This window comes from Bufo gargarizans, chromosome 6 (assembly GCF_014858855.1).
Source record: "Bufo gargarizans isolate SCDJY-AF-19 chromosome 6, ASM1485885v1, whole genome shotgun sequence".
Taxonomy (NCBI): Eukaryota; Metazoa; Chordata; class Amphibia; order Anura; family Bufonidae; genus Bufo; species Bufo gargarizans.
Window position 1 is genome coordinate 145,557,515 of NC_058085.1, and position 26,988 is coordinate 145,584,502.

General features: G+C 42.3%; 1 protein-coding gene across 13 annotated transcripts in view; it reads right to left on the bottom strand.

Annotated features, from left to right (window-relative positions):
• The window catches only part of MAPT (microtubule associated protein tau), a 75,272-nt gene that overhangs the window by 5,617 nt on the left and 42,667 nt on the right, over window positions 1-26,988 (bottom strand). For 9 of the 13 annotated variants that reach the window (XM_044299347.1, XM_044299349.1, XM_044299346.1 and 6 more), the window contains 10 exons: window positions 23,599-23,664; window positions 21,335-22,066; window positions 11,935-11,981; window positions 9,639-9,827; window positions 8,458-8,566; window positions 8,110-8,163; window positions 6,921-7,192; window positions 6,559-6,651; window positions 3,659-3,740; window positions 2,893-3,005 (listed from right to left, as the gene is read on the bottom strand). In XM_044299347.1, coding sequence (XP_044155282.1) covers window positions 2,893-3,005; window positions 3,659-3,740; window positions 6,559-6,651; window positions 6,921-7,192; window positions 8,110-8,163; window positions 8,458-8,566; window positions 9,639-9,827; window positions 11,935-11,981; window positions 21,335-22,066; window positions 23,599-23,664 — 1,757 coding nt within the window. The remainder of the gene's footprint in view (window positions 1-2,892; window positions 3,006-3,658; window positions 3,741-6,558; window positions 6,652-6,920; window positions 7,193-8,109; window positions 8,164-8,457; window positions 8,567-9,638; window positions 9,828-11,934; window positions 11,982-21,334; window positions 22,067-23,598; window positions 23,665-26,988) is intronic. The other 4 variants (XM_044299354.1, XM_044299355.1, XM_044299356.1 and 1 more) reach the window with 3 other exon arrangements.

Here is a 26,988-nt window from a genome sequence, read left to right on the forward strand (position 1 = left end):
ACATGGGTACCAGCTGTGTGCATTCCGTATTTTGCGGAACATGCAGGCCATAATAAAACAGTCCTATCTTTGTCCGTAACACGGACAAGAATAGGACATGTTCTATATTTTTGCGGATGCCACGGAAGCACATACGGAGGCGGACAGCACATGGAAGGCTATAAAAAAAAAAAAAAAAAAAAAAAAAAAAAAAAACAGGCTGCATCTTTTACAGCCCCACTGAAGTAAATGGGTCCACATGCGACCCCGTAAAAAATGCTATATGCTGCATGTTATATGCTGCATACTGTCCGTGCACAATTCCTCTGCAGAAAATCTGCAGTGTATACGTCACCTGTGGCATTCTGTTCAGGTATGTTCACACAGACAAAATTAGCTGCAGTAAGGGTGGGTTCACGTCACGTTTACTCTCCGTTTGACATATACACTCACCTAAAGAATTATTAGGAACACCATACTAATACGGTGTTGGACCTCCTTTTGCCTTCAGAACTGCCCTAATTCTACGTTGCATTGATTCAACAAGGTGCTGATAGCATTCTTTAGAAATGTTGGCCCATATTGATAGGATAGCATCTTGCAGTTGATGGAGATTTGAGGGATGCACATCCAGGGCACGAAGCTCCCGTTCCACCACATCCCAAAGATGCTCTATTGGGTTGAGATCTGGTGACTGTGGGGGCCATTTTAGTACAGTGAACTCATTGTCATGTTCAAGAAACCAATTTGAAATGATTCGAGCTTTGTGACATGGTGCATTATCCTGCTGGAAGTAGCCATCAGAGGATGGGTACATGGTGGTCATGAAGGGATGGACATGGTCAGAAACAATGCTCAGGTAGCCCGTGGCATTTAAACGATGGCCAATTGGCACTAAGGGGCCTAAAGTGTGCCCAGAAAAAATCCCCCACACCATTACACCACCGACTCATCAGACCAGGCAACATTTTTCCAGTCTTCAACAGTCCAATTTTGGGGAGCTCGTGCAAATTGTAGCCTTTTTTCCTATTTGTAGTGGAGAGGAGTGGTACCCGGTGGGGTCTTCTGCTGTTGTAGCCCACCTTTCTTTCCAATTCTGACATTCAGTTTGGAGTTCAGGAGATGGTCTTGACCAGGACCACAACCCTACATGCATTGAAGCAACTGCCATGTGATTGGTTGACTAGATAATCGCATTAATGAGAAATAGAACAGGTGTTCCTAATAATTCTTTAGGTGAGTGTACGTTAGAAAATAAAAGGATTACACTACGTTCTTGTATCCTGCACAGTCCTGTAAAAAAAAAGTATACATTTTTTTTTACAATGGTAGAAAAATTTATACTTTTTTTTTCCAATGGAACTCTATGGTGAACGGATGCCTTAGTCTGAGGCATCTGTTTAACGTATACGTTTTTTTAAATATATTAAATAGAAAATGTGATGTGAACCCAGTCTCAGCGACAGTTTTCTGCAGTGTAATATGCAGTCAAAGCACCAACAGCTTTCCATTGACTTCTCTGGGAAAAATGCCACCATGTGCTCATGATGGGGTTTTTTTCATCCACGATTTCGAATCCACTTCACAAGTGGCAGGTTATGTCTTTGAAGTAAATTTTATCTGCATTCCCTAATGAAGTCAATGGGAAAGAGTCAGATCAGCCTAGTTTTTTTTGCACAGGAGAAAAGTTTGTCTGTGTGAACAAACCCTTAAAGGGTTGTGCAGTGGGTTAATATGGACAATATTATCGATATCAGATCAGTAGAGGTCTATCTCCTGGCACCCCTGCCGAACAGATGTTTTATGAGGTAGCAGCACAACTTCCTCTTCAAAATGAACTGCACGTCATCTCCTTTGTAGAGCTGGCACAGTGTAATTACAACTGCTACATCCCATTCAAATACAAAGGAGACAAAGCGTAGGTAATTTTGAAGAGGGTGTAGCCCTCGCAGGAGTGCCGCTATCAATTCAAACAGCTGACTGGCGGGAGTGCCGGGAGTCAGACCTCTTCAGATCTGATATTGATGGCCTATCCTGAGGAACCTCACCAATATCCCAAGTGTAGGTCATGTGTGTCAACCCACGGTACCACCCTTTGGAAGTTCTGGTACTAGCAAAGAGGGAATCATATGAATATAAACCTCCAGCATGCTAACATCAGAATAATGGGGGCAGGTGTCTTCTAGGGGGCCAGTGCCCACATTGCAGTTAGGCTCACATCAGGGGTTTACAGCCTGGTCATTCCTGTATTTTTAGATGTGGTATTCCCTCTAAGCTGTGCCCTATGGAAAGGAAAGAGTTAAAATAACATTCAGGCCCAATATCAGCATTAGGCTACATGCACACGATCTAAAACGGACAATAACAGGACATGTTATATTTTTTTTTGCGGGGCTACGGAAAGGACATACTGATGCGGATAGCACACGGCGTGCTGTCTGCATTATTTGCGTACCCAATGTAATGAATGGGTCTGCATCCTATCCGCCTAAAAAACCGGAACGGACACGGAAACAAAATACGTTTTTGTGCATGAGGCTACTATCAGCAGCATAACGGATCCGTCCTGGTTTCCATTATGCAGGAGTCTAGTCCTGCATAGTGGAAACCAGGACGGATCCGTTATGCTGCCCATAGACTTGTATTATGAAGAATCAAAACAGATTGCCTCTTAAAGGCTTCCGTTTTGACTTCCGTCTTATGAATTCCATGTTATAACGGAAAACAGAAACGGAATCCATAATGCTGATGTTAAACCACTCTTATCTGTCTGAAATGTGCGTGAAATGTTTAACTCTTCAATTTCCAGAGTGGACAACTTAACGGGAACAGTATTCATGAAGGGGGATAATAATGGACACTCTTTTACAACCCAGGTTTCCTGTCAACCAGTATTCAGGTGACACTTTATACCTTCTTGTTTCCTCCACCGGGCGTGTGAGTGACATTGTCCAGTGATCCAATCTTGGACGAAACCTTTTCTTTAAAGTCCAGTTTCTCTGATTTCACTTCTATGTTTCCTCCGCCTGTGTTAGAAGGATGAAGGTCACAGGTTAGGTAAGAACAATAGCATGATACTTTACAACATGGGAGGAGTGTGAAGCCACTGCAAATTCACATGGTGGCCACTCCTCTGCAGAGGTTACCCAGAGCTTCTGTTCTTAAAGGGGTTGTCTCTCTTCAGCAAGTGGCACTTTTCATGCAGGCAAAGTTAATACCAGGCACTTACTAATGTATCATGATTATCCATATTGCCTCCTTTGCTGGCTTGATTAATTTTTCTCCATCGCATTATACACCGTTCGTTTATGACCACCCTATAATCCAGCAGTGGTGGCCGTGCCTGCACACTATAGGAAAAGGAGGTACCCTCTCTGGTGGCCAGTGTTTTTTTCCTATAGTGTGCAGGCACGTCCACCGCTGCTGGGCTACAGGGTGGTCATAACCCCTGGATACGAGCAGTGTATAATGAAGCCAGCAAAGCAGGCAATATAGACAATCACAATCCATTAGTAAGTGCCTTGTATTGACTTGCTCTACATAATAAATGCCATTTGCTGGAGTGAAACAACCCCTTTAAGGCTCACCGCCAGGCCCAGCACTACCTCAGACCACCTTTGTAACATACAGGTGTCCCAAAAGGACGTTTTAACCCTTAAAATATCATAGGAGGATTTACCTGGCTTGTGGTGGATGTTTGACATGGATCCACACTTGGAAGTCACATGTTTCAGATCGACTGGTTTGTGTGTTATCTGCACCTATACAGCGGAGACAGCAGACCTAAATTACCTTAATGTAACTCTACTTTGTAATAAATATGATTACGTTTTGCTGGAAGAAAACGCACCATAAATGCAAGTAAGTTATTGCAAAAAACACCCTCCATAAATGCAGCACAGCCACAACGTATGGCAGCATTCTAAGTATTGGAGGAAGCCATTTTGAGAGAGAAGCATGCAGAACATAAGTAAAGGAAGCTATATTCCATGAAAACTATGGTTCCACCCCCAAAATGTCTATTTAAAGGGAATCGGTCACCAGCGACCTCGCTATCTAACTGTTTGCATAGACACATAGCTGTGGCTCACCTGATTAATTTTGTTGATCCGAGGCTATGTTCCTGAGTTATGATACTTTTTCCTAATATGCAAATTAGGCTTTTGGTGCAATGAGGGGTCACCACTGCTCTTGTTGCACTCAAACTCCACGCATTTCTGTGACCAGCCCCTCCCTCCCTGTTTTGCTACTGCTTGGCCCTGTCAATCAAAGCAGCCAGGGAGGGGCTGGCCACAGAAAGGAGTGGAGCAATGGTGACACCCTCAATGCACCAAAGGCCTAATTTTAATATTAAGAAAAAGTATCATAAGGGCTCATGCACACGGCTGTACCAGTTTTTAGTCCAGAAACTGTGCATCCACAAAACATGGATACTGGCAGAGAGCCTAGAGACATTTTTTTTCACCGCAAAACAGACAAGAATAGGACATATTCTATTTTTTTGCGGGGCCGCGGAACAGAGTTACGGATGCGAACAGTGAATGGGTCCGCATCTGATCTGCAAAAAATGCGGATTGGATACGGACAACAACCATGGTCATGTGCATGACCCCTAACTCGGAAACTGAGGCTCAGAACCATAAAAGAAAAATAGTATTTTAATCAGATGTCTATACAAATAGTTGGATAGGGAGGTCGCTGGTGATAGATTCCCTTTAAAGATGCAGTTTAGAAGCACCTCAAGTAAGAGGTTAAAAGTCATCAGAGTGACGTAAGAATTTATATTCTAGTGTCAGAGTGGAAGAAGAATTTCTCAAGTAATCATTAAAGAACATTTTCATGGACGTATAAGTACTTGACTAGTTCTGTCAAGAATGATTTGAGTTATATCTGTTTTAAGACATCCAATATGGCCGCCATTACAATGTGACCTAAGGGTCCTAAATGGTCAATCTGCTACATTACACAGCCACCGAGGAGTCTGGAAAGGCTGAACAACAGCCTTTGGGAGCTATAATGATGTCTTTATTGTCACTCTTCTATAACAGACCAGAACTTATGTTTAGTAACACTTTTGGCCGTGTTCACATCTGCAATGCAGATCCAGTAGGTTCCGGCAGAAAGCAGCCTGCCAGATTTCACTGGATCCGGATGCTATAGTTCCCTTCCAGATCCCCACTGACTGTAATTTAATCTTATCCGCCGCTTTTCTGCATAGATGTTGGGTTTCTGCTGTGTTGTGTGCAATGGTTTTTGGTCCGGCCGACCACCAGCATTTGTACCAGATCAGCTTGCTGCAGATGTGAACGCGGCCTGTGCTAAGTTAAAAAATAAGTAGTAAAAACAGAATTGTATATTCACAAGCAAAATCTAATAGTCTGTGTGTTCCCACCTTCATTCAGTTTTTTTTTTTAAATTAGTGCCCTTTTGAAGCTTTTTTTTGAGATTTTTCTCAGTATGGGTCATCAGTATCTGATAGGTGGAGGTCTGACACCCGGGACTCCCACGGATCAGCTGTTCGAGAAGTAGTGCCGCAGCCTTCTATCAGATTTTCCTAGGCCATGTGACATCATGGTCATCAATCATATGGCCTAGGCTAGTCAAGACTGAGCTATGCAATGTACAGCGCTGTGCTTGATAAACTGCGAGAAGGCAGTGGCGCTCCTGCGAGCGCCGCTGCCTTCTCCAAACCCGGGACCCACACTGATCAAATACAATAGGTCATCAGTATAAAAATCTTGGAAAACCCTTTTAATATAGTTGGTAAAAGTTGAAAGAAGGAACATACTAAGTTAAAGTTGTCTGAAGGAGATAAAAAATATATGCATGGCGCATTTTATGCATGCAAAAGCGGAATCAATCAAATTTGAACTTTGCAAATGATAAGGAAAGCTGATTTGCAGAAAACATCTGTGGTGTGTAAAACCTGGAGACTAGAATTATTATAAACATTATTATTATTATTACTTATTGTTAAAGCGCCATTCGTTCCATGGGGCTGTACATATGAAACATAAAATCTAATTATTACTTATGATCTAGTGGTAGGATGTACAGTATTATTACTTCTATATTATTTATACATTTTCTACAAATAACTCTCACAGTAAACGACTGTCATTTACCATAAGACGTTACTAGAGGACACTGGATCAATTTGGGTAGTATCATTTATTACATAGAATATGTCAAACATTTTTTTTCCTCTAAAATCTATTCGATTAGTAGAATTATGTTTCAGTACAGATAATTTTTATACAGTAGAGCATAACCTCCTTGTGGTAAAATGTTAGTAAGGTTCTGTTCACACTACCATTACTGTACCATACCTTATTTCCATATCCATAGAGGACAATGGTAAAAAAATATATTGCAGCTACTTACTAGAGCTGGTTTCAGATTTTTAAAAAGAAGCGTAGTGTGAACATAGCCTACGATGTGTGGTGCAAGCAGCTGGAATGAGTAAATCAGAGGCCAACATGCAAGCAGTGCAAAGGAGTGATGTGCGGTGTCTACGGCAGTTTGTATCTTGGTGTGTTGGGCATTGAGTGCTTGTGTCACACAGAGGATTTCACTCACTGCTCCTCCTCCAGCGACATGCTTCAAGTTCTCCTTGGAGCCACACTTTGACTGGACATTACTCAGATCGACTTTCTTGTGGACGATCTGCACCTACAGGAGGAGCGAGGTTGGTGCGGGTGGGAAACCAAAAATGGGGCAGCAGATGTAAGACAGCAGGTAAATGGATGGATGCAATGCAGTGGGGAGGTATATGGAAATGTGATGTGATGCCGGGAAAGGTAAAGAGACATTAAGTCATGAGAAATCTTGGAACATTGCGTCTTTAAAATAATTCTCTCCTACCCCTCTCCTTATCTATCTCCTTTCCACACCTCCACCCAGCTATAGCTTTCCTCTAGGTAATAATACTGCTCAGATACCTTGCCACCTCCTGGCTGGTGCCGAATGTTGTCAATTGAGCCAATCTTAGATTTGATATTTTTCAGGTCTGGGAGTGCTACCGGGCTTGGAAGCGGCTGTAGGCGACTCTTGATAGAGGCAGGAGATTTGGGAGGAGTACGCACAACGGCAACCTTTTTGGGCTCCCGGTTAGGCGGCATATTTGATGAGGGTGTGCGGGAACGGTTTGTTGGTGTACTAGGTGATCCAGGACTACTGTATCCACTTCTTTCACCAGATTTTGGAGATTCAGCTAAGTGAAAATGAGAGATTTTGTTATGTTAGCACTGCATATATTACCATTATAAAGCATACACATGAACTATATGTAACACGGGGCTGGACAAAACCCAGTTACCAGGGTGACCCCCTGATACTTAATACATGGAGCTGGATGCTGTCACTCATTGGGGAAGGTGGGTTGCTGTAACTCTTAGGGAAGTGGAGGGGCCGCTGTGATTTCTGGGATAGTTAGAGGGGGCTGCTCTGACTACTTGGGAAGTGGTGGGTGGCTGCTTTGACTACTGAAGAAATGGGAGGGGGCAGCTGTGACTACTGAGTAATGGGGGGGGGGGGGGGGTGAATATAACTAATCGAAGGGACTTCCACGACTACTGAAAAGGTGGGAGGCTGCTTTGGGAAGTGGGAGGGGGTTTCTGTGACTACTGGGGAAGCGAGTGGGGCCTGCTGTGATTCCTGAGGAAGTGGTGGGAGGCTGCTGGGACTACTGGAAAAGTATGAGGAAGCTGCTATGACCTCTAGGGTAGTGGAAGAGGCTGCTGTGGCTACTTGTTAAATACATGCACTTTTTGCTGCCATTGCATAAAACCACTGCACAAATCCACTGTGTGATAATGGTGCTGCTATCGACCAGTGTGAATGTGTCCTTTGGAAGGGGGCAATTCTTACAATTGAGGAGGCACTTCTCTAACTAGCAACTACTGACCACTGAGAGTAAAATGATGTTGCAGAGTGGATCCGGCCTGTTTGGAGCTGGTGCCTAGAACTGGCAAAGATTTGTCCATATCTGAGGTAACAAACCATGTATAAATACTCTCACTTGTGTATAACCTGTGCAGTCCTATAAAGTATGACAGCACAATATAACATAGGATGATCATGAGCTATGGCATCACACTGCACAACAACATGATATCTGGTCATTCTTACCTCTTTCACCTTTGTTTATGGTGGATGGTGGCTTCTTCTGATCTCTTTTCAGAGCTATGAAAAAAAAAAACATTCTGTTAAATTAGGATTGGAATGTGGGTTCCATAGACAGCCAGGCCAAAAAATCTAATTCCCGCTACTGTCCTGCAAGCCTGTGAGGTCCTGCTCAATTATTATCCCTCCATCTACAGGCAGTGAAGTCCATAGCACACAAGTTTCAAGCTTTTGCTGTTTATTTTACTGTATTCTTTGTCTACCTGTTACTGAATTATTACGTGCAAGTTTGCTGGAATAAGAAAATATTACAGAACATAGATTTTCACAAACATATGCAACTTGTTGCCTTACCGGTAGGTGGAGTCTTAGGAACTGTGGGAGTCTTGGATGGGATTCTAGTTGTGTTGGCAGGGCTCTTGATAGGTGGCTGCTTAACCCCTGTGCCATCATGAACACCATCCTGTTGTTAGAAATAACACATTACCTTTATGGCAAAAGTCTCTTATGTTAGACACTGCCCTATTGCTTAGCTTTACTAGATATCTACTTTCTCCAATTACCGATATTTTACAGCTCAATCATTTAACTATAGACATTTGCAAGTCTTTCTTTCATATCTTTTTCTGTTGTCACAGCATAAACTGCACTTATCCAGCTGCTGGCATTTGTGCTGAAGATTTGCAGACTAGATGATCCTACAGATGCGGTTATGGATCATACCAACAAAAAAATGTACTGTGTAATAGTAAAATATATGTTCCTGCACGCAAAATCATAATGTTGAGTTCATAGAGTTCACAAACTGCATCTATTATCATTGGATTCTTTGTGGTGTCTCACTAGATTAGTGACCTTAGGCAAAAAATGTGGCCCAGACCTTCTTCAATGCTAGTTGTCATTTCAAAGGATATATGTGCCTTTTCTAATGATTGTTAGATATGTGTTTGTATACCTTTCAAGCTACACTAAAGGGGTTTCCACTACTCAGATATTGATGGCCTATGCTCAGGATAGCTCATGAATATCAGATCAATGGGTGTCCGATACCAGGAACAGCTGTTCTAGGCAACCACCAGTGCCAGAAACGAAGCAGTGGACAGAGCCAGAAGTACAAGGTTCTGTCCACTGTGTAGTAGATGTACTGGGGTACTGTAGCTCAGCTCCTATGTATGCCAGCACCAGAAACTATACAATGGATGGAGATATCCATCCACTGTATAGTTTCTGGCACTGCTGGCTGCTCGAAACAGTTGATCAGTGGGGGTAGACCACCTCAGACATGACAGTCCAAGCTGTGAACTCTGTGAAGAAAAGTAGCAAGGAAGTTACCCCATGGTTATGGGCAATGTAAGCCCGGTATAATCCCCTATACACATATTTAATACCATTCACTTAATGCATTTGGAGACATAATATAGAATTCAATCTGGTCATATTACTTCTCATTTAATTTACAGGATAATATGTTTTCTGAATTGTGGTATACCTTTACCAGTGAGTTTTATTAAACATCATCCTGGTTCTTCCCTTACCTTAGCCCGTGGTGAAGGACCCAGCGGGCGATACGTCGCAGGGGAAGTCCACTGCGTAAGGCTCCGTGCTGGAGGTACTGTTGGAGTGGAAGTTTTTTTCTGGGTGACTGTGCTAGCAGAAGGGGATCTTTTGGGGATTGTGGAAGTTCTGCCTGTTGTGAGTTTGGCAATGCGTGGAGTAGAAGATGTCTTCCAAACGTAAAACAAAACATTCAATGAACAGAAAAATAAATGGTGGAAATAAAATTAAAAATGTGATGCATGATGACATTGCTAGATCAAGAACTAAAAGTGCAATCCTTGAGGTTCCACACAATGAGCCTCCCACACCCACCTTTCCCCATAGTGGCATTGGAGCACTGCCTGTAAAATGCCTCTTGCTTCTGCACAGGATACAGTATGCATCCTCTCACAGCAAATCCCATGCCTTGACTGGGCATCAGTATCACCGATATCACTAGGCGACATAGTGCTAATATACTTGTTCCTTCCACTTGAGGACAACATAGAGGAGACCATCTTTGGCTTATCTAACCATTGACAGGGTTTTCACTGCTCAAGCTATTCTTCAACAATGAATGTGCCATTCTCTAGCTCTGGGACCAATTACAACTTTCCAGTACTTGCAGCCATAAGACATAAGAAAATGAACTCTGGGAATTCATACTGCATTCTGTTCAAGGGAAGAACACAGACGAGACGAGTAAAAATATGGCCACTGTCCTTGTACTAGACAGAACATCACTTCCCCGTCATATGAAGGCCGCGGATTAACTGTTTGACCCTCAGGCTAGGTGCCCTCGTTTGCTAACACTGTACTGAGTGTGAAGCTGGAGACACCTATAATGGAGAGAGGGAATAACGTCTATCTGGGATGAATTCCTTTTAATCTCTCTAGTGGCCCCAAAAGAAGCAGTAGAAGAGACATTATTATGTGAACATTCCATTATCTATGGTATGTGCATAGGTCCAGTTCACACTTTAGATTTTCAAAGCTGCTTATGTTCATGCTGGATTTTTTTTTTTAACCAAAACTATAAAGCTTTCCGTTTTCAGCCCGTTATGGTCAGCACAGCCTTTGAATTGCACTTTTAATAAAGTTCTAGCACAAATTAAATAAAGCAATGAAGTAAAAAAACAGAAATGATGCAAAGTAAACACAAAAAGGTAATGGAGAGTGTAAGTCTACCTCATGGTAAAAGGGATATGGATATTCTGAGATCCACAGTAGTTTCCAACCTGTAGTTTTTTTTTGTTACAAAACTACAACTCCTAGCATTCCCAGACAGCTGCAGGTTGCGGATCATGGGTCTAGATCAATGATTAAGAAGTTCTCTCCTTGTTAAGCCTTGATGATCTCTGTACTTTCTATCATTATTAAACATGATTGCAGATGAATTCCTGGTGTATTCAGGAAAAAACATGAAATCTTGCATTTGAGTTGCTCTTTGGTGAATGTATGAATGTTGGTATCCAAGCTGAATGCACTATGTACATGTACAATAAACACTAGCCAATTACCGGAATAAGCGTTCATACAATCATTTGTTCCCGATAAGTGGTCTGTGTAAATGGGTCTCAAAGAGTTTTTTACTGGTGACACGATGATCTCTCCTCCACTAGCAATGAACAAATTGTTCCTTCCCAACAATCTACTGATTGCAAGCGTAGATGACCGATGCATTTACATGCAGCGATCTCCCCCAGAGTATGGGGAGGAGTGATCGCACTTCCCCATACTGTCTCGTTGTTCCATGGCAGCAGATCGTGTTTACACAGCACCATCTGCCACTGGGAAACGATGATCTTTTGTCCTGCACAAAAGATCCAATTACCCGATGAACGAGCTTACTGCTTGTTCATCGGATATTCAGCGGTGCATTTACACCGCTAGATCAACGCTAACGAGTGTTACTTGTAACGCTGTTTAGCAATGATCTGTTTAATTGCTGGTCCGTGTAAAGGGCCTTTAAAGGAAGGCTTTTATCGCTCAATCATGGTAGATCAAACATCAAAGAAAAAAAAAGGTAAGGAACTCATGCAAAGTGACAAATGATCACCTGTTCATGCTACACACATGTTGTTTCAGCCAACCACGGCCAAAATTTTCCAGCATGACAGATCAAATTTTTGGTAGTCAGCAGCCTGCAATTGGTCATCGTGAGCACCTACACTACACAAAATTTTTGAATGATGGTCGGCTGAAATGGCTAATTTCAGCTGACTTTTTTTTGTGCATGGGCAGCTTAAGAGAATCCCCTCCTAGGAAGGTTGGTGTCGGGTCCTTCACACTTACCTGTACTTTCTCTTGAGAGTCACTTTCATGCTTCTCTTGATCATGGGCTGCAACACAGTAAAAACAAAATATATAATATATATTTCAAGATTTCATGTAGCACCAGCTCCAAGTCCTTGGCCATGAAGGTGCATCCATCTCCTACAAGTAGTGGATGTTCTCCTACAAGTAGATGATCTTAAAAATATCTGTTTAGATATTTGCAACCGATGACAATGTTCAAAGTATACTGTAGGTTGCATCTGAATAAACCATACTTTCCGTTGAGCAACAAGTATGTGTTCTATGTCTTTTATACCAGAGGTCTTACCTGTACATACCTTTTGTGGTCCAGTTTTCATGCATAGCTAAGTGCCGCTGTATTGTGTTATCATACCTATCTAGATATTCCACTGACAAAAAACAAGACAATCTTAACCAAAGCCCCTAATGTACAATCATGACCCTGCCAAAACAATAGACAATAGAATATGGCCTCTGAGTTGTTCTACATTATGAGGTAAGGATAGTAGGGCACACCACCATTTGATGTCACACGGATATTTATTATAATTTATTATAACATATACTGTTTAGAACATATAAAGTACAATCAAATACGATAAAATTGCTAAAATATAAATACTAAAATATAGTCATCAATACAAATTAAATATAGGTTAATAAATTCGGCTACGGCCGCAAACTTTCTTATGTGATAATAGCTTCAATACATGTCTTTGAAGAATACAATTCAATCCAATGGTTGGTTTCGATATTTATAAAAAGTCACTTATATCTGTGTGCTTTAACACTGAATCGTGGCAATGCCGCAGATAAAACGCTGCCCAAAGTCAAGACTTCTACCGGAGTGGTTTTACTCACTATTTTAGATGGTGCCGGTTTCCATATCACTCGTGGCGTCCCACGTACAGTGAAAGTCTTTTATAGGCTGCGGCAGAAAAAGATAGATGAAATGTAGACTTGCGGGATCCTCGGTGATTGTAAATTGGCTGCGCCGTCTCAAAGGTCGCCTGGAAGTATATACCCTCTGCGTCGTTTGTTCACAGTGTGCAGGGTTGACTTTCACCAGGAAATAGAGGACTCAGCATAAAGACGGATGTTCAATTTTTCTTTACCATAAAGTACAACTTCACCGATCCCTTCTTTAAAGCGCTTATTGGTCTTCAAATCTGTATGTCATGGGATTCATTACCATACGCGTTTCGGAGGCTAAGGCTACCACTGAAGAAGGAGCCTTAGCCTCCGAAACGCGTATGGTAATGAATCCCATGACATACAGATTTGAAGACCAATAAGCGCTTTAAAGAAGGGATCGGTGAAGTTGTACTTTATGGTAAAGAAAAATTGAACATCCGTCTTTATGCTGAGTCCTCTATTTCCTGGTGAAAGTCAACCCTGCACACTGTGAACAAACGACGCAGAGGGTATATACTTCCAGGCGACCTTTGAGACGGCGCAGCCAATTTACAATCACCGAGGATCCCGCAAGTCTACATTTCATCTATCTTTTTCTGCCGCAGCCTATAAAAGACTTTCACTGTACGTGGGACGCCACGAGTGATATGGAAACCGGCACCATCTAAAATAGTGAGTAAAACCACTCCGGTAGAAGTCTTGACTTTGGGCAGCGTTTTATCATTGCCACGATTCAGTGTTAAAGCACACAGATATAAGTGACTTTTTATAAATATCGAAACCAACCATTGGATTGAATTGTATTCTTCAAAGACATGTATTGAAGCTATTATCACATAAGAAAGTTTGCGGCCGTAGCCGAATTTATTAACCTATATTTAATTTGTATTGATGACTATATTTTAGTATTTATATTTTAGCAATTTTATCGTATTTGATTGTACTTTATATGTTCTAAACAGTATATGTTATAATAAATTATAATAAATATCCGTGTGACATCAAATGGTGGTGTGCCCTACTATCCTTACCTCTTTTTGAAATTTTCTAAAGGATTGGGTGAATCCTTTTGTAGGTGCACCCTTTCATTGCCTGAGCAGCAGGTGAGCCCTCTCTAAGTACTTGAATTTGTTCTACATTATACATACCTAAAGGGATTCTGTCACCAGGATTTACCCTACAGAGATATTCATATGTGCCCATCAGTCTCATTGTTTTGTATTAAATGATCACACTCTTACTGCTCTGTGTGTCTTTTATTCGTCAAAAAAGAGATTTTATTGCTATGTAAATTACCTTGATAAGGAGCCTAAGGTATGTCCCACAATCTGTTGTAGTCCGGCCGCACCCATCGTTCCGGAGCCCAGCACCGCCTACCAGTTAATTTATTCACTGCACTTGCCCTGACGTCATTCCTTCCAAGCGCCGTAATCTCGCGCAGGCGCAGTGTACACAGTAGTCTGCGCCCGTGCGGACTACTGGCACAGGCTTCATCGATCCAACTGCGCATGTGCTGGCTCCCTGCGCACGCAAGATTACGGCGCTTGGAAGGAATGACATCAGGGCAAGTGCAGTGAATAAATTAACTGGTAGGCGGTGCTGGACTCCGGAACGATGGTTCGTGGCCGGGCTCCAATGGATCGTGGGACAACCCCTTGGGCTCCTTATCAAGGTAATTTACATAGCAATAAAATCGCTTTTTTGACGATTAAAAGACACACAAAGCAGTAAGAGTGGGATCATTTAATACAAAGCAAGGAGACTGATGGGCACATATGAATATCTCTGTAGGGTAAATCCTGGTGACAGAATCCCTTTAAGGTGGCCTTACACATTAGAACAAAGTTGACCAAAATAGACGATTTAAACTAAAACGACTGTTCATTGGGTTAAAGTTAACAATGAATAATCGTTTTAGCTGACCGATGACAGACTAGCATCATCTGAAAAGAAGTCGGCCATGCTTAATATATTTGTCCAGTAGTGGGACAAAAGATCTTTTGATCAAAGAAAGACCATTCGTGGAAAAAAGATCTTTCTTTGAAAGAATGTTCATCCATCGCCCAGTTTCATTGAACAAGTACAGGTGAAACTCAAAAAAAAAATTAATATCGTGCAAAAGTTCATTTATTTCAGTAATGCAACTTTAAAGGTGAAACTAATATATGAGATAGACTCATTACATGCAAAGCGAGATATTCCAAGCTTTTATTTGTTATAATTTGGATGATTATTGCTTAAAGCTTATGAAAACCCAAAGTCATAATCTCAGAAAATTACTTGAAATCAATAAAAAAAGGATGTTAAATAGAAAAACATCCTTGGTTTGGGCCCCTTTTGCATCAATTACTATTAGCCTGTGGCACTGCTGAGGTGTTGGAAGACCAGGATGCTTTAATAGCAGCCTTCAGCTCTTCTGCATTGTTTGGTCTCCTGTCTCTCATCTTTCCCTTGGCAATGCCCCATAGATTCTCTATTGGGTTCAGGTCAGGCGAGTTTGCTGGCCAATCAAGCACAGTAATCCTATGGTCATTGAACCAGGTTTTGGTACTTTTGGCAGTGTGGGCAGGTGCCAAGTCCTGATGGAAAATGAAGTCACCATCTCCATAAAGCTCGTCTGCGGAAAGAAGCATGAAGTGCTCCAAAATCTCCTGATAGACGGCTGCATTGACTCTGGACCTAATGAAGCACAGTGGACCAACACCAGCAGATGACATGGCTCCCCAAATCAACACAGATTGTGGAAACTTCACACTGGACTTTAAGCATCTTGCATTGTGTGCCTCTCCATTCTTCCTCCAGACTCTGAGTCCTTGGTTTCCAAATGAGATGCAAAAGTTGCTTTTATCAGAAAAGAGGACTTTGGACCACTGAGCAACAGATCAGTTCTATTTTTCTTTAGCCCAGGTAAGACGCTTCTGACGTTGTGTGTTATTCAGGAGAGGCTTGACAAGAGGAATACGACATTTGAAGCCCATGTCCAGGATCCGTCTGTGTGTGGTGGCTCTTGATGCACTCCAGCCTCAGTCCACACCTTGTGAAAGTCCCCAACACTTTTGAATGGCCTTTTCCTGACAATCCGATCCAGGCTGCGGTCATCCCTGCTGCTTGTGCACCTTTTTCTTCCATACTTGTCCCTTCCATATAACTTTCTATGTACTCTTAATGTGCTTTGATACAGCACTTTGGGAACATCCAACTTCTTTTGCAATTACCTTTTGAGGCTTTCCCTCCTTATGGAGGGTGTTAATGGTGGTTTTCTGCACAACTGTCAGGTCAGCAGTCTTTCGAATAATTGTGATTCCTAATGAACCAGACTGAGAGACAATTTAAAGGCTCAGGTACCCTTTGCTCAGGGGGTATGGATTATTAGCTGACTAGAGTGTGACACTTTGAGTCTAGAATATTGAACCTTTTCACAATATTCTAATTTTCGGAAATTGTGAATTTGGGGTTTTCATAAGCTGTAAGTCATAATCATCCAAATTATAACAAATAAAGGCTTGAAATATCTCACTCTGCATGTAATGAGTCTCTCATATATTAGTTTCACCTTTTAAATTGCATTACTGAAATAAATGAACTTTTATACAATATTACAATTTTTCAAGTTTGAACTGTTTGAACTAATATGTGTATAGTTGTTCAACCATCAACCACTTCTAACTAATGTGTATGGCCACCTTTAGGCCCCTTTCACACGAGCGTGTTTTCTGTGCGGGTGTAATGCGTGAAGTGAATGCATAGCACCCGCACTGATTCCTGACCCATTCATTTCAATGGGTCTGTGTACATGAGCCATGTTGTTGATGCATCAGTTCTGCGTTGTGTGCGAATTGTAGTATGTTCCATAGAAGTGAATGGGGCTTCAGTGAAAAACGCATTGCATCCGGATGCAGTCCGGTTGCAAAGCGTTTTTCACTGATAGTTGCTAGGAGATGTTGTTTGTAAACCTTCATTTTTTTTTTCACACGCGGAAGTTGCGACACGGATTGCAACCGCGTGGAAAAAACTGAACAACTTAACACAATCGCAGGCAAAATGGTGCAGGTTTCACTGAGCACACCCTGAATGCATCCGGAGCCAATCCGTGTCGTTCGTGTGAAAAGCGCCTTAGATAAACACATCTTTAGAAAAGCAATATATTATTCAATCATTTTACTAGTTGAGCACTGAAAGATAATTAACGGGGTGACTATAATAATGAGTCTATGAATATGGCATGCATGGCATATGGATCAGCTAGATAAGTACTAAAACTTGAGGCCCAATGATCGGCTGAATAAATGTTCATGCCAGCCATCAACAGTTGTTGAGTCTCCTCCTGTAAGTGGAGGATGTGCTGTCTACAAGCAATCTACTCCATGAGAGTATGAATTTGAATGAATGATCACCAGAACCACAAGCACTGATCTACTTCCTACATCATCAATCGGCACTCAATATGGGCTATTCATCTGCCAGTGTAAAAGGGCCTTTAGTTCATTGATCCATCTCACCGGAGTCTAGACATGACATATTTAATACATTGCCATTGACAATGAAGCTTCAGAATAGCTATTCACACAAATATGATGTTGTGCCATTCCTCCTTGATCCCTCCTGGAAATGAATGAATAAATTGACAACTGGGTATCATCATCACTGCCCGATTGCTTCTGCACAGCAAATATGATGTATCCCTACACAGCCTGAATTGTCAGCACATAATTACTCATAGATGTCAATGTAGTTATATATTTCTAGGAGGAATAACAAAGGAACTGCACAAATAGATGCTCCACACTTATTTTATGGGAAATACGAGTATAAGTATTTATACAAAGAGACATGTCAGGAGAGCCTCCCTTCAGGTGATCAAACATCATGTATAAAGTCCTAATAAAATAAGAATATAGAGGGTCATTTATTAAGACCGGCGTTTTAGAGGCCGGTCTTAATACCCCTTTTCCTCCATGCATAAAGTCCTAATAACATAAGACTATAGGGGGTCATTTATTAAGACCGGTCTGAATACCCCTTTAGCTGGCGGTGGATGTGCCGAAGTTATGTAGAGGCACCGCCTCTACATAACTTCACCATATCCAACACCTCTCTAAATCTACGCCAGCTCCCTAGCAGAACCAAATACCACATTGCAGCATAAAATACTGCCGCCTGTGCCACAGTATGAAACTGTGTCGTCATCCTGAGGATGGCAATATAGTTAAATTCAGAAGGGCACCTGCAGCCACGGCCAGGTGCATAAGTGCCTGAGGCTCCTACATTAATGAACGCTGAGAGCATCAGATCTTTATGTACCTGGCTGGTGGCCAAGAGGTGGCCTCCTAGACATCGGCCAACTAGGAAATTTCCCAGTAGGGTCTATGGCCAGTCCGCCCCGCCTAACGCTCTCTACTGCAGTTGGGTCACAGTATAAAGATTATACTAGATGGCACAAATCACCAGAGAAAGCTCTGTATTGACACAAGACAGTGTGGAATTCTGGGAGATGTGAGCTAAGGAGCCTGCAGATTGGAATGGAGGAGGAAAGGGGATTCCCCATGATGGACATTTATAACCTGTCCAAAGGATCGGTGATAAATCTATTACCTGATGGAGGTCAAAAGAATGTCCAATTGGCATCCATCAGGATGGTATACATCAGTATATGGTTTATTAGGTATGTGTGATCTACTATACTTTTCTATGCAGAAGCATATAATAAAGTGGACAAGGCTGAAATACTCTGTACAATGTAAACAATGAGGAGGCAGCACTGCTTGCACAGGCGGCTTAGCCCCTTGAATCGGCTGTTTGGCGGGAGTGCCGAGGTGACCACTGATCTAATATTAAAAAGGGTTTAAGGGCCTTAAAGCTGCTGTTAATAAATGTGTATGTAAGAAGACTGTATGGCATTTGCTATTATAAAGGGTCATTTATTAAACCGAAATTCGCCTAAATGAGGCGTATTTCTGATGCAGATTGCGGCGCAGGGAAGTGGGCAGGGAAGTGCTGGCAGACCCGTCTCAATTACCACTTTGTACATCTGTTTTAGGTGTAGAAAATTGTCTAAATATAAGACAGCTAGGAAACTGTCTTATATTTAAAAGCGGCGGTGGATCCGCCGAAGTTATGTAGAGGCCTGCACCTCTTTATAACTGCGGCGGATCCACCGCCAGGTATAGGAAAATGCCGGCCTTAATAAATGAGACTTGTCCTCTACTTGGGCAAATGTCCTGTGCTGTCCGCGCAGAGGTCCTGCCCATAAGATGGCTGCAGAAGGGTCATGTGACCAGACATCACTCCTCCTCCTCCATTCACACACAATACACCTGCATTAAACTCCAAACGGTGCAGATGGCAGGTGCAGTGTAGGTGAGTGGAGGAGGCGGAGTGCCGTGTCTGGTCACATGACTCTCCATCAGCAGCCATTTTATGAACAGGACCTTTATTGCGACCGATCAGACTTGCCCAACAAGATGGTGCATAGTATCAACGAAGGCTATATTAGTCGTAAGTGCCATCCAGTCATCTTACATACACACTGGTCAACAGTAACCAGAAAGTGGCCAATCCCTTTAACTATTAATGATTAACTGTTATCGGGAACGGCCGTGCGGGAACCAAGCACTGGAAATACTCATCTCCATACACTGTGCAGTGGCTACTGCAGAGCTGCTCCCATTCACTTTAATGGAACGTTCCTTTAAAGGCCAGTATGGACTATAAAGGAGTCGATACTGGGATTTAATGTCTGGCACTGATGAGCAGAAAGTAGAGGACGCTTACAGAACACCAAACACTATGGTAGCGGCTATGATAACCAGGCGCGCTGCCGGATACTGCGCCTGATTTATGATGAGGTGTGCGCCTCATGATAAATTAGGTCCAGCATCCGGCAGTCCCTGGCTGGCATAGTTTTCAGTGTTCTTCTTGAAAAAGTCGAACAAACGTGACGAATCTTAATGATAAATTTGGCCCTATCTGCCTTCACAATGCCGACTTGCATGACTAATGACCTCTGCATAGATCAGGTAGTAAGTAAGATGGGAAACGTCAGTAAAGATGTCAGCATGCTTGTGGGATGCTCTCAGGATTATTTGTGTGTTCAGTCATCCTGTATTTCTATTCCTCATGTTTATACCTCATGGTATGTTTATTTTCCAGACTGCTGGGACGTATGTTGCTGAAAATATAGTTTAAAGGCTGCAGCCCCAAATGGCAGAAGTTTAAGTGGTGACATCATGGCTAATGTCGGTGTTAACCCACTCAGTACTCTGCAGCTGCTACTACACATTTAGTAAATGCCAATGTAAGAAACACATACAGATATAAGAGGTAAAACAGAATCCAAAAGTTGATTCAGCAAAGCACAGATTGGGCTGGATTCTAATGGAATGGCATGTAGGTAGGTAGTGGGATATGCCATTCCCTCCCACAATCCAGTACACAACTTTTTCCTAGCCTGAGGCGATCCCAGGCATGGCTACTGGGATTGTTACTGGGAAATATATGGAAGTCAAAGCACGGTGGCTGTTTGACCATGTGATTGTGCAAAGCCTGTGAGAGGTTGTGAGAGAGAGAAGTCTCTGTATAGTTAGTGCCCACACGGGCAGGTGTTTATTTGATGTTTTATGTTATACTTCATATGCTGTGGCTTCACCCAAGTAAGGGTACCTTCACACGAGGCAGATTTTGTGGCAGAAAGCACCTGGATTTCTGCAAGCCTCATTAAGGTGAATGGAACTGATTTTCAGTCTTGAAATTTTCCGACACAAAATCTGCCGCTTGTGAAGGCACCCTGATGGTTATTGGATGCCCTGTATTGTATTGGACGGCTGTCTTTTTTATGTGGAAAAATAAACATTGTTTGGACTTTTAGCCCTTTCCCGACCAGGTACTATTTCTTGGATATCCATATAAGTTAATATTCATTTATTTACCTACCTAGGTACACAAACCTCTCTGAGAGGCAGGGCCCATCTTTCTTCCTTTGACATCTATTGTTGATGTAGACATGAGATTCCATATAAAGTGCACTATTATAAAATGTAATCACCAAGGAAATCCTTATACATTTACCTTGCAGAATTTTTCAGATACCATTTCATTTACTCATCAAATGTTGAGGGCACAAACTCGACATAAATATTAGTCGCACTAAAACACATTCATTTCTGCTTGACTGTCCATCTTTTTGATCTAATAAATTTATTGTACACACTAATTTTCTTAGTGCCTCTCGCTGTTAGATGAGTATACGTGGCATGACATGCAGTGAGGTAAGTGGAGATCATGCAAAATGCGTCATGCGCTGGGAGGCAACTGCAAACCAAACAATGATAACCATACGAGGATGTGAAGAAGGATGGAGCAGGTGGTGGGCATGTGCTATTAATTCTGGTGCCTTCTCCAAGCAAGTTAGGAAAGCAAAAGGCAGCCCAGGGAGATTGGAGACTTTAGTAGGCTGGTCACTAGAAGATAACAAGTGGGAACACACCTTTAAATACAGGAACCCTGCTGACGGGTATTCCAGATCCATGTGGAGATACTCGTTTCCTAGGGATTCCCACAACATCACCCACAGATGGCGAATGTTTTTCTGATGTGTCCTGGCTTGGTGTAATGGCAGCTTCACATGGTGATATCTTGTTGCCGTCTATTGGCTTGTTGGCATCAACCTCTACCTGGTAAATAGATACAGATGGCTGTCGGCGAGTGAGCACTAGCTGGTCTTCAACTGGAAAAGAATCAGCTGCTATGTCATCATGTGGCTTCTGTACATCATCCTCATGTTTGTTGTTTGATTCTGTAAAAGCTGAGCCATCGAGGAGCTTGTGGGGTTCTTCTACGTCCAATGCAAGGCCATTGGTCTCAGGCTGTAGACCAAGTTGTAGTTCCATAGATACCGTGCTATCCTGCTCCTCTTCCCCACCTTCATATCTGGGTTCTTCCAACCTACCATCATCATCATCCCTGTGAGTAACAATCCCATTGGATTCTTGGATTAATGCATGTTTGTCTTGATTTTCAGAAGGTTCTGTAAATTCATTACTCAATGTTGTCCAGCCGGGACTGACATCTTCATATGTGTCTCCAGTAATGACACACAAATCATCCACATCACGTTCTGTTATAGATTTATCACCTCCCGTACCCACTTCTGTAACTGGTGTGCTACTTGAGGACTCCTGAATCTCCATCTCTCCTGCGGCTGCCGGAATTTTTATCTCTAAGATTCAGGTGAAATTGCACATTTGACATGAAAAGAATGTAATGAATATGCATCATTTGTCAAAGAAAACACATACCAAACAAATCTACCACCACAAAGAACGTCTGACAGATGACACTGAAATGCACAATGGGAATCAATACAGTTGGCAATTATCTCCATCCATACTTTCATAATGGATGATCAATGGTTATAATGTTTCTTTTAAGAACATTAGCTTAGAGTATTAACCCTATTACTTTACTATGCAAATCTGAACTCAGATCTTCTAGGACTGCACCCTGAAAGCCATAGAAACATACATGGTCTTTAAAGGGAACCTGTCATCAACTTTATGCTGACCTCACTGAGGATAGCATAAAATAGTGACAGAAATGCTGATTTGAGCGATGTGTCACTCATGAGCTAAAAGTAAGTGGTTGCCGAGAACCAGCATCATAATCATTGGAGCCCAGGCCTTGAGAAGAGTCAAATCTACCTGAGAAGAGTCCTGGTTATTTATAATCTCCTGCTCTCCCCGCCCATCTGCTGATGATTGGCAGTTCTCTCCTAGAGAGAAAGGGAGAAAACTAGGTAGAAGCCTATAAGTCATCAGCAGGTGGCGGGGAGAGCAGGAATTCATAAATAACCATGACTCTTCTCAGGTGGCCGTGATTCTTTTCCAGGTCTAGTCTGCAATGATTGTGATGTTGATTCTCGGCAACCACTTACTTTTAACTTATAAATGACCACTGAAATCAACTCACCTGTCTCTACCTTATTCTGCCACTAGTATGGGCAGCATAAAGTTGATGACAGGTTCCCTTTAAGACATATTTGAGCCTCGACCAGCATAGTTCTTACGATTGGTAAACTAGAAGGTTGCTCAATAGATGGCATGGAGAACTTTAACGAAAACCAGTATATCACCACCTCAAATAGTCTTTGAGAGTCTTTCAAGAGTCTTTGAGGGGACCTACAAAACACAAGCACTTGTCCAATGGAACTCAGTATAAAAGATTGTCTGAGTATATATGCTTTCTACCTGGCCTTCCCAACTGCAAGTAAAAAGAAAGAGTAGCTGGTGACGCAGGCTACAATAAGCATTTTACAATAAGCAATGTATACAGCTCATTTTGTAGTATGGTAATATTATTGGATATTGGAGATATAAATTATCTTGTGGCACTAGATGCAAAATCTACCATCTCCTCTGCATATTAAAAGATCAGGGGTGCACCACAAATGAGGCAAGGTGAGGCGATTGCCTCAGGCAGCGCCAGTTAGGGACAAGAAGGGGGGGGGGCAGCGGAAGGGGGATTATCTGTTTCTGCAGTATAGTATTAGGAAGCACAATGGGCACCGTATGTGTTGCTGTATTACCCTGTATGTTTTATAGCTCTGTATGTAATGTTTTCCAAATATTTCTTTAACAGTAGGGCTGGAGGGAAGGGGTTAGGTTAAGAAATTGGCATTACAAATATGAAAAAATGCTCAGTAAAGAATTAGTATTAACTTATAGATTGTAGGCATGTGGGTCTAACAAGTACCTTTCGCTGCACTCTCTGCAGCCTGGTCTTCTTGGCTGGGGGTGTTAACGACACCAGCTTCTTCGGCTGAAGGATATAAAGTGAAGGTCAGTGAGAAGTCCTCAGTAAATATAACTGACTGATCTCAGATGCCAAGAAGCTAGCCACAACAATGGTAATGCATGACCAGTGTATGGGCAATTTTCCCCACAATCTTGGAGGCCTTAACCTGTTTTCAATAGTCTTGGTCATTTCTAAGGAATCACACCAAAGACCACATATAAATAAAAGTAAGGTTGTACAACTTTAAACTAATAAATTGACACTAATAAAGTGTGCACTGAGCTAGGGCAGCTTATAGATGCTGGTATCAAGCCGATATAGCTTCTCTTTGCCCCCACTAAATGATTTACCGAACTGTGACATTGAAGGCCTCAACCAACATGTGTAGGAAGCTGAGGATCGGGTGCTTCTGTCAGTGTGATACTGCCACTGGGGGAAAAGAGCTGATGATTCTTCTAGAATATAGACATAGCCCTGGTTCTTAGTCTATAATAAGTGCAAACTGTGTTTGGTCACAATTATCTTGTTTGGTGACAATTATGATCATTTATTACCACAGGAACTAAAAGTGTCCATATACATTAGATGAAACTAAACTGGACTTGCCAATTTTGTCAGAATTGGTAGCCTGTCTAATATGTATAGGGGTGTCCCAACTCTTCCCCAATCACAGATGTTGAGAGGAACTAAAGGTATGTTGGATGTTACCAGGCCCGATCCTATGTTCTCACAGAGAAAGGCCACTGTCAGGTGGCAGCAGCTTATTACCTTCTCTCCACTGAAAATACATATACACAGGCGAGTCACATTATTATAACCACTTACTGTTTTGGATATCGGCAGTGATACTGATCTTCCAGCAGGACAATGTAACATGTAACACAGCTAGAAATTTCCGACACTGGTTCGAAGAGTAAGACTTCCAAGTGCTACCCCGGCCCCCTAATTCCCCAGACTTGAAAACACTTTAACATCTGTGGGACCACCTTGATCTTTGCGTGCGTTCTATGGATCCTCCCCCATGCACCCTTCAGCAGCTGTGGGATGCACTGCAGTCAGCATGGCTCCAGATACTTGTGACAACCTACTAGGACCTTATTGAGTCACTCCCAGCCCCTCTAGCTGCTGTCCGTGCTGCGTATGGCGATTACTCTGGATATTACCTGGTGATCATAATAATGTGACTCTAGTGTGTATATAAGGGGGGTCTGAACAAATAGCTGTTGGCCTGTTTGGCTGACAATTACAGTAACTAAAGTGTATGGGCACCCTAATTAAAGAGGTATATCCGCTTTGGACATTCATATCAAATGTCTGATAGATGCGGGTCACACCTATGTGGAGTACGGAAGTCACGGAAAACCTGGTCACATTTGGGCAGAAGACAAGTTGAAAGGTGCACCTGCATGGTTCTTCCCATTCACTTCTATGGGAGTGATGGCAACAGCTGAGCAGCTACCTTTCAGCTCTGAACCCAGACATATCCCTGTTTTCACCCAGGTAGCCCCTCTGACATTTCATGCTCCGATGCTCTCCCTTGCCCTGCACTGTATCGCGCAGAGCAAGGGTTTTTGTTTACAGTTTTCACTGCTAGGTGCAATGTAGTGTTCCCGGTGACATCACCGGCACTGATGGGCGGGATTTAGCGCTGCCCTAGCTGTTTCACAGCCTAGAGCTATGCTACAGCCCACCCATTAGTACCAATGATGTCACCGGGCTCTCACATACCTATGGAGAGCCCGGTACATCACCAGATCTCCAGAAAAAGCTCTTGTCCTGCGCGATGAAATGTCAGAGGGGCTGCCTAGGTGAAAACAGGGATATGTCCGAGTTCCGCCCTTTAATTCTTTGCCTGAAGGAATTGCCCACCTCAAGATGAGCCAGGCATCTGGGGGTACCCACATCTGTCAGACATTTATGGTATGAAGTGTGGAGATGACATAAATGTCCAAGTTGGAAATACCCCTTTAAGGTTATCTTCAATAGTTCATAGCTGTCTAGCGAGACGTTGGCTTTATGTGGTTATAGGCTGGTCTTGCATAAATGAACACACTCATGATAACTACATTTTAAGTCACGGTTGCATCCTCTAATAAGGTACTGTTGTATAAACTTAAGATCAATCATCAGGAATCAAGCCCCTGGTTGCTGTCTATCTTAGCTGCTGCTATTCTAGTTCAACAGGATGGTTTTATGATCAGATCTCAATAGGACAGAAATAAAATAGAGGCAGGCAAGAAAATAAAGAATAATCGCTGTAGAAGATAGAGGAGAAGAGAAGACTATTTTCCAACAGCAATAGAGTCAGCAAAGCAAAAAGAAAACCCAACTGCAGTAAACAGGAAGAGAAAAAGGTCCTCATGCTGTTAGAAAAGTGAAGTTAGATTTAAAGGGTTTGTTCATGTCTTATGTAACTAAAGCTTCAACTGTTTATAATGAAAAGTTAGGCTACTTTAGGCTAAACACATATTGTTCCAGTTTATCATTCTGTAAAATCTCAGCTTGAGCAACTGAAACAAGAGGTTGATTTAATTTACATTATACAATGATAAGCTTTATATAAAATGGGAACATGCTAGGAAACTGCTAGGAAAAGGCAGTAGTGAGCAAAGTTAGTAGAAGCAGCAAGGCAACTAAAGTGTGTGATAAAAGAAAGCAATGGGACAAAGTCATATATGAGTCTGTGTGAATAAGAGGAATTATATCAGTAGCTACAGTGGAACACTCTATCTACCGACTCACCATCTCTTCTCCTTAAAGGGGTTGTTCCATCTTAACAATTGAAGCATATTCACAGGATAGCCATATAACAGACCCTATGTCAAGAAAGGGACCACACCATTAATGAAGAGGATGCTGCGCATGCGTGGCTGACTCCATTCGCTGCCATGGGACTTCCGAATATAGCCAAGCATGCTTACATGCTATTTTTGAAGTCCCATAGCAGCAAACGGAGAGTGGCATCCTCTCTAATGAGGACAGGCATATTTTAGGAAGTCCGATAGTAGTGAATGGAGAAAACCACGCTTGCACAGCTTCCTCCCATGGCATGGTCTTTAAGACAGGAGCGGAGATGAGATCCTGTGGATATGGCATACATGTCCAGATAGGACAAGCCCTTTGAGGTGGCATTACATATTAGATAGCTAAGCTATTATTGCTGCCAGACACTTCAGATGGTAGCTTATCTCCCTTAAGAACAAATGATCGTTCATGCTGAATCCAACAGCCGGATCCTTCTTTCTTCTGTTGCGGAAAAGCTGGGACCAACAAAATCGCTAAGTTAAGATGACTAATCTACTGTGTGTAGCTACCTTAAAGGGGTTGTCCGCTTTCTGATGACCTATA